At 42.1% G+C, this 8,240-nt stretch overlaps 1 protein-coding gene across 1 annotated transcript in view; it reads right to left on the bottom strand.

Moving 5' to 3' along the window:
* Positions 1-1,123: 1,123 nt before the first annotated feature.
* Positions 1,124-8,240, bottom strand: part of SKOR2 (SKI family transcriptional corepressor 2) — a 43,572-nt gene continuing 36,455 nt past the window's right edge. Inside the window, exons 8-9 of the mRNA XM_051851956.3 lie at positions 6,722-6,787; positions 1,124-1,827 (exon numbers count right to left, since the gene is read on the bottom strand). Coding sequence (XP_051707916.3) covers positions 6,725-6,787 — 63 coding nt within the window. The 3' untranslated portion in view covers positions 1,124-1,827; positions 6,722-6,724. The remainder of the gene's footprint in view (positions 1,828-6,721; positions 6,788-8,240) is intronic.

Raw genomic sequence — 8,240 nt, 5'->3', positions numbered from 1 at the left:
TTTGCAGTTGAGTCTACACAAAATGACTTCTGAGGCTCTTTGTGGCTGGTCATGAAGCCAGGTATGTGACCTCCCTGGTCATTTTCCCTCACCTTGGCTATCTTTGACTTGAAGTCAAAGCTAAGGATGCTGGGCTTCCACCCTGATGTGCAATTTAATGCTCTCATCAGGGAAAATGCTCCACCAACCAACCTGACTGCTCAGATGACTCCCGAGTCAGGTGCCAGCATCAGAAATGGGCTCCAAGTCCCAAAGCCTGTGTGAGTCCCATGCCCAGACCCAGAGCCCTCCTGGAAAAACAGCTCAAGGAGAACACGCTTCGTGGCAGCATCTCCCTATCAGTTTTGTGCAGTGCTCACTGGGAGCCGGTTGGCCGACTCCAGACTTGGTGTCTGTCCCTTCTCAGACAAAGCTTCTCATCCTTCCCCAGCTAAGGAGAGAAATCACAAAGGACTGCCCCTCCTTTGGCTTCTTACTGTGGTGACCACGATCAAAACTTTTATCCATCTCAAAAGTAAAGTTATGAAGATTTTTTTAAAATATTTCATGACAATGGATCTGGCTAGGGAGGATTATTAAATACCATAGTGATATAATTTAGATCCCTTTGAAATCTGTTGGCAGGTGTCCATGGGGAGATGGCTCTTCAGTTAGGATGGTCTTTGGCAACCTTAGGTTGGGATGCCATCCGTGTGGGCCTCTATGCACCCCAGCAGTACATTAGAATCTGCCTGTGAATGGCTCCCCACGGTGGCCCTTCTATCTGTTTTCATTGGGAAACCAGAATTTTGGGCACAAAAATATCTCATGGACTTGGATTGAAATCACCAGAGTGAGGAAGAAAGCACACTGTTTACTTCTTCACCAGTGCTGTCAGGAGATCTAGCGAGATTCAGAGCACTCCTTTATCCAGACAGCAACCTTAACAAGAGGAGATCTCCAGGTGCTGACAATGGCCCAAAGCTGATCTGGTCTTTAATAACCATTTCTTGGGGGAAGGAATTTTGTTTTCACAAAACTTATTCAAATGTTTTACCCCCAAATATTCCCCAAAACTATAGTTTTCATTAGCTGCCTCCAAGCAAATGCACACATAACTACATGAACACAATTCTTACTTCATAGTTTTTTTTTATTATAGACTTTTTTATCCACATGAATGTTAAAGAAACTACAACAGCGTTAAATACCATTTTTGATAACATGATTATATTCTTAATTATACTCAATATTAAACTGTAAAATATTTCCAGAGGAATACAATCTTCATTCATACAGCAGGCAAAGTACCAGCGAGGAAGGGGCCACGTCTAGCTTGCTATGAAAAGCCGGTTTGTACAGGATGCCTCACCAGCTGTCCATACACGATCCCCACGCGCAGGCCAGATCTTGTGTTTTCTTTCTACCAAGAATTGCTTCTTCAAGAGTGAAAGACAGCTGATGAAGCTGCTCTCTCCATGTGTGTGGCACTGACACCACCTGGGACCATCCATGGATTCCCACCCCGGTTGGCTGACAGCACTTCCCACGCTCTGGGTTCACTTGTCCTTTAAAAAACACAAAGACTCCAACTTTGGTTCCACCAAAAGATGCGACAAGCATTGACTGCTCTGGGTGGCTCCCCCCTCCCCCCACTAATGAATGGCTGCTACAGTCTATTTTACATGGTTGTCCATGCTGCTCTGAGGTCACTTGTCCTTGGGTTCTCGCGAACCTGATTTTGTATTTGATTCCCAAGCCCTTTCAATGTGCAGTCCGTATGCAGGTCGGAAGTGCTCCATGGCAGGCTGTATCTTACAAGAGAACAGAGTAAGTGTTTCTGTGCACCTGGGGTAAGACAAAAGCACAGAATGAGAATCAGTTCATCCTAAAACATGTAAAGCAATCTTTAGTATACCCTTAAGAGAAGACAGTTTATATGGTTTAAATTTGAACTATTTTAAGTGTCTAAGAAAGGATTTTCTTTTTTAAATGGTTGTCTGCCAATTTAGCTTATGTGTATGGGTAACATTGGGTCAAACTAGAACTAGAATCAGAGTTCTTTACCATGAACTCATCTAAGTCATCTGGTTGGGTTCTAGAAGTTCTGGCTTGTTGTTGTTGGACAGACATTAAGACAGCCTTGGTTGCATGGCCCGAGTTTTAAAAATGTTTCTTTTCTTGGGGTGTCAGGGGTTTTGTGATTCAGAATCAATGAAACCATCAAATTGATTATGAACTATGTATTTATAACTGATACTAGATGGTGTAAATTAGGCCATGATTTCAGGCTACAAATCCGAGGAGGGCAGGTAATACATGAGCTGCAGAGCCAATTGACCTGGCTCAAATCCTGCTCCCTTGCAGTGAGGCCACAGGCAACTTACTCAAGTCTCTGCTCTTCAGCTTCCTTGACTAAAGCAGCAGTACTTATCTCAGTGGGTGATTTCAACTACTAAACAATTGTAATCGACATGGAGAACAGTGGGGCACACTGCCATTCTCATGGAGATTCTTCAAAGAATCTGGTCCTTTTATGTCTGGCTAAGGAGGAGGGAAGTGGATACAGCATCTCCTTATCTTTGGTTAGTGCAAAAGCAAGACAAGAGTGCTCAATTACAATCCCCACCTCCTTCTAAGACTTCTCCCTTGTTATTGCTTTTGTAGCTCTGATTCCAAAGCAAAATAAAAAGTAATGGGAGTTCACCAGAGTTGGATATTGTTAACGTGGTGGGATTGGGGGTTCTATTTTCAAGCCCTAAAGAAGGTTGCAGAGTAGTAATTAGTGATGAAGAAAATGTAGACAAATGGCAAATGCAGATGAGTCATCACTTGGGTGTTACAAGTGGTCCTGACATGGCTTTAAAAAAAAAAAAAAAAGCCTCCTTGGGGGGCAAGAGAGAGAATATGGAAGAAAACTGGCCTATAAAAATGACAGAATTCTAGAGCTGTCAAGACTTTGACAGGGTTTGGCCACCCACATCTGATAGACAGGAATGAGATTCAACGAGATTAAATATTTACACAGGAAACATATAGAGATAGTGTCACAATCTCCCTTATCCCTCGTCCAGGGATCCAGAGGCCTGGAAGTTGCTTTGCAGTCAGGTAGACCTGGGTGGAATCCTAGCTCTGTTGCTTGTAGCTACGGGACCTCGCTGAGCCTTGGCGCTCCCATGTATGGAAAGGGGGATAGCACCAGGCTCTCCCTCACACAGCTGTAAGGATCTTCTTACAGAGCTGTAAACTGTAAGGATAATACAGCCAAGGATTAAGCTCCGTATCTGACATAGCTGGCACTCAATAAATGACAGTCATGATCATTTCCGGCTTGGTCAACGATTCGGTGGTCTGCTATGAGTGAGCCATTTCCTGTGATTCCCGTTAACCCTCTCTATGAAAGACATGGATGCTTCAATCAGTTACGCGGATGATATTTGCAACATGCTTCAAGGTGCTTGGAAGAAATGAGTGTAAAGTAAAAATTATATTAGTGTTTATTTACGTCAAGTCATATTTATTTGGGGTCCAGATTTCACACAGATTACATTGGGGTGTCCAAGTAGGAAATGGGAAGGAAGAGCATCCAAAACAATTCTGGTGTTTATGGGCCCAGGTGAAGGGACACTACATGCAACATTTTGAAATGTTTTTCAAATCCTTTCCATTGGAATCACAAGCTCTCAAAACAACTCAGCAGAGCAACACAACGTCTCACCTAATAGGACATTTTTTTTTTTAAGGAGATAGTTTGAAGATGAAACCAACTGTGCTTTACACAGCTGGTAGCTAAACAAATAGTATTCATTGCCCCAAAGGGGATTATACTGTGTTGAAGAAAGGCTTAGATAAATCCACGGGTAATGGATCTTTAAGGAATTATCAAGGGAAAGTTAAGAGTATTCAATGTATACGCCTAGGTTTTGAGGTTGATACTGTTAAGAGCAGCAAATTGGCTCTCCTAATGGAATGTCACAGTTAGTGTCTTGGCCTAGGTAGACCTTTATTTTGATTCAACATGGAATTTCTTATGTTTTAATACAGGGCAAGAAAGATTTGCAGAGCAGTGGTATGTGGCAGTCCTTGCTCAGCTTATTAAGTGGATTGCCTGTGGTTTTGAAAAGCTTCCTCCTCTTAATAGTCACATTGGAATCCACCGGGTGGCAAGAACACAGCATACTACCTTAAGGGTCATTCTTGCGTAAGACGTTAATGCATCAGGCCCTAATTTGGAAACCTGTGGTCACTCAGCAAGACAGAATCTGTCTCTCTCCCTCGGTGTAATGATTTTTGTTTTGTAATCTCTCTTGGGGTAACTCCTCATAGGCTTGGCATATTGAGAACGAGAGGCTGCTTCTAACAATATGGTCGTGATTCTCTGCTTGGCTGATTTAGCTAAGCATTTAAGTAACCACTAATCTTCTGAAAGCACCAGGGTCTACTTAGAGAAATCCCTGTTGTCTGCTGGGATGGTAACAGAATCAGCATGGAGGAAGCATTAGTTACTTAACACAAATCAATCTCTTTTGTTCCACCTAGCCGAGTGCTCTGTCACTTGCAGGGGCATGGTTTCTGAGCAGCGAGTCTTCATTTTGCAGGTGCAAGATGGGCATGCCTCTAGCAAGCAGGAAACATGAGCTGGAGAAGTTGACGGGGTAAAAAGAGGCTGTGTTGAGGTTCCCGAGTTAAACCAAACCACATTCTAATAATGGCTGAACCTTCTAAATGCTGAGTAAAAGAAGTCAGACCCAAGAGAACAATCTATATAACATCATTTGCATAAAGTTCAGGAACAGGCAAAATTAACCCGTGTTGGAAGTAGGGGAGGGAGAAACTGGACAGGGGCACAAGGTTGTCATTCAGATTCATCTCATGAAAATTCACTGAATTCGGATCCACAAACATCACGATTTGTATGACTTTGTAACTTGTACACTTTGCTGAATTTTCAGTAAAAAGTTTATTTTAAAAAACATATGATGGGGCTGGTGCTGCGGAGTAGCAGTAAAGCTGCCTCCTGCAGTGCTGGCAGCCCATATGGGCGCTGTTTCAAGTCCTGGCAGCTTCACTTCTGATGCAGCTCCCTGCTCTTGACTTGGGAAAAGCAATGGAAGATGGTCTAAGCACTTGGGCCCCTGCACCCATGTGGGAGACCAGAAAGAAGCTCCTGGCTCCTGACACTCGCCATTGTGGTTATCTGGGGAGTGAACCAGAGGATGGAAGATATCGTTCTCTCTGTCTCTCCCTCTCTCTGTAACTCTGCCTTACAAATTAATAAATATTTTTAAAATGCTAATATTTTCATATTAATATTTCAATATAAATATTTTATATTAATTTTATCAATTAATTTGGATAATTCTTGCCTCGATCATCTTGATATGCTGAGTTAAGATGTACCGGAACCTGAATGTTCTAAAATTTTCATTTTATACTGCTGGCCTACTACAATGAGAAAACAATTACTCAAGGTCAAGTTCTGACTTAATAAAAACACGTTGCTATAGAGAGCAGGGCCAGCCTCACAGACTCGCTGGCGTGTGATGTCATGAATGACGAGCTGAGCCTCTCTGCTCACTGAGGACCAGAGGTCCTGGTGCAGGAGCAGTGGGCACCAGGTTTAAAGTCAGGAGCTCTGTAGTCTCTTCTTGACTTTGCTACACGGACACAAAATGCCTTGTCTCTCTTCTCCAAGCCTCAGTCCCACAGGTCCAAAATTAAGGACCAGCACATAAACAGGGGACTGTTTTGGAAAAGCTTTTGAGTAAAGTGACTATGGACGATTACCACTGATAAAGACGATAGCCAGCAGCAGGACTGCCATGGGAGGAGAGACTTGTGGCAGGCAGAGGGGAGGCTTGGAGGATAGAAAAGGAACAGTGAACTTGTGTTATGGGGAATTCTTTTGCCACTTAATTCTGCTGAGTTGGAAACACATGTGTTCCAGAGGGAAGGAATGGGAAGAACCACTCTGATGGAAGTGGGTCAAACTATTGCTTCAGCAATTCCAACCCTTAGTCATCACAGCACACTGTTAAAGAGACAAAAGTGTCCCAGTTTTTGCATTCCCATAATTTTAGTAATTACCCATGTCATCTTACGTTGATTTTGAAATGTTTAGGCATCTACAGAATCTATTCCTTGAATTTTCACTGCCTGCTTTTTCTGAAGAGTCCAGCACTTATCTTTTAAATGGTTCCAGGATCGTGGTCTTGAACTTGGCTTTGTCTATAGAAGAACTGTTTTTGGTTTAGGGAAAGAATGAATTACTCTTCCTAGGGCCGAAGGTCTCAGAGTTTGTGCTGTACCCACTTGTTCATCTCACCATCTGCAGTAACTTACTGAAAGTCAGCGTTCAGGAAGACTTTTGGGAAGCAAAGGAGAGACAGAAAAATGAGACACCACTGGCTAACTACTGACACTCCTGCCCATTTCCAGGGGGGAGTAATTAAGGTTCAGATACACGCCTAAGAGCAGAAAACCTCCAAACAGAATGAAGACCCCTTTAGCAGACAGAACAGAGAGTATCCTTAGCTTTAGGAACTTTTCTGGAAATTTTTAAGAAGCACTTAGCCATTCATTTAGGAAGTCCCATCCTCAGACACAACAAAGCTCACTGGTGTACTGACTTAAACACAGGATGCAGCTTTACCTGTCCCTTGGGCAAATGCAGCCACAAAGAACACGGCCAAGCAGTCACCACACAGAGATCTAGGAAATCTCTTTCCTTCGGCAGGCTCACCTTTTAGCTTTTGCTGAGATGGGCACCAAGCTTCTCTTTCCTGATCAAGCTTGCTGCATAGGGTATCTGTAAGATAAAAGCACACAAAAACCAGCCCGGTCAGCTAAACCCATTCAGGTCGTCATGCCTGACGCTCTGAAAGCCAAGAGCACCTCACTGAGGGGCAGAGGTTTCTTGGGTGGCCCCTGGCCCGTACATTCCCACGGCCTGCGGGCTGTCACCCTGATGACAGAACAGGTGACCGCGTTAACCCCAAGGCAGTATTTCACTTAAAAGAGTGAAGAAAGTTTGCATTTAATAATATAGTATTGTTTTTTATTTAGGTACAAAAACTGAGTTTTGATGAGAAAGTATGTACAAGGTCAAAGAACAAGAATGTGATTAGCGATAAATTCAACATAATATTTCAGTTTTTTAGAGTGATTTTTTATAAAAATATGCTATCATAAATCACAAGTGAGACTAATTCAACATAAACTATTATACTATTACAAGAATTAATGAGAGCCATCAGAAATAACTGCACTGAATGGCAAATATGATCCTGGAGAATTCTACCTGGATAAATTTGAAAAGTACTTTTGAATGCTGGAGTTTTGAATGGAAGTCTATAATATCTGATATTCTACTTTTAATTAGAAAATTCAAATGATTGACACTGGACTATGAATTGCTTAGATTTGCCTCTCCACTAATCCAGGAAAATATTGGATCCTACCTTCATCACTGCAAGGCTAAACTCAGGACTCTAAAGACTTGAATCTGTTTTAAATTTAAAGAAGTAAATATATAGTCATCTGGAATGTGAAATGAAACATGGCTTTAAGCAGAGAGGGAAATAAAGTTATTCTCATTCGACCAGCAATGTTCTTGAATTCTGTTACTTTCCTTGCTTTCTCCGCATACTATGTGTTTCACACTCTTAATTCTCCAGTGCACACATATGAACCTTTCCCAATGGGAAGGAACTATGACTCTCCAGTGATGCCAGTGACTAAGAGGAGCTGGGCCATTTTACTGCTGAATCAAACAGTCTTTTTAATGAGGAAAAAAAAGGAGATTAAAATATCCATTTCCCTCTTCTGATATAGAACCACAGCATAAACCATTCTGATAGGCAAAGGGCATAAACAGTAGCATTGAAATTAATGATTCATATAGTAACATAAAAAGTTCACTGTCTTAATCTTGTATTTTAGACCATGGGCTGAGATCAGCCAGATAACTATGACAAGGACAGTTACACAGGAACCTACTCTAGTTACCTCTCCTTTTCACTGTAGGTTATGCTACACCTGCTATTACAGAGACACCCTTGAATCTTGGTTTTTCCATTATGGTGTAGACTGATAGAACTCTCTTTAGGTGCATAATGTAACAGAGCCTTGAGTGGAATTCAATTATTTAGGATAATAAGAAATGACACCAACTTTGGGACATAAAGAGTTACCAATAAAATGTGTGTGTGCATCTGTCACATTTAGGAAGGTCCTCAACAGTAAGTTAAGATGCCACAAAG

Source organism: Oryctolagus cuniculus, chromosome 10, assembly GCF_051225735.1.
Source record: "Oryctolagus cuniculus isolate XC-2025 breed Fujian yellow rabbit chromosome 10, ASM5122573v1, whole genome shotgun sequence".
NCBI classification, from domain to species: Eukaryota; Metazoa; Chordata; class Mammalia; order Lagomorpha; family Leporidae; genus Oryctolagus; species Oryctolagus cuniculus.
This window is presented reverse-complemented; position numbering and strand designations above follow the sequence as displayed.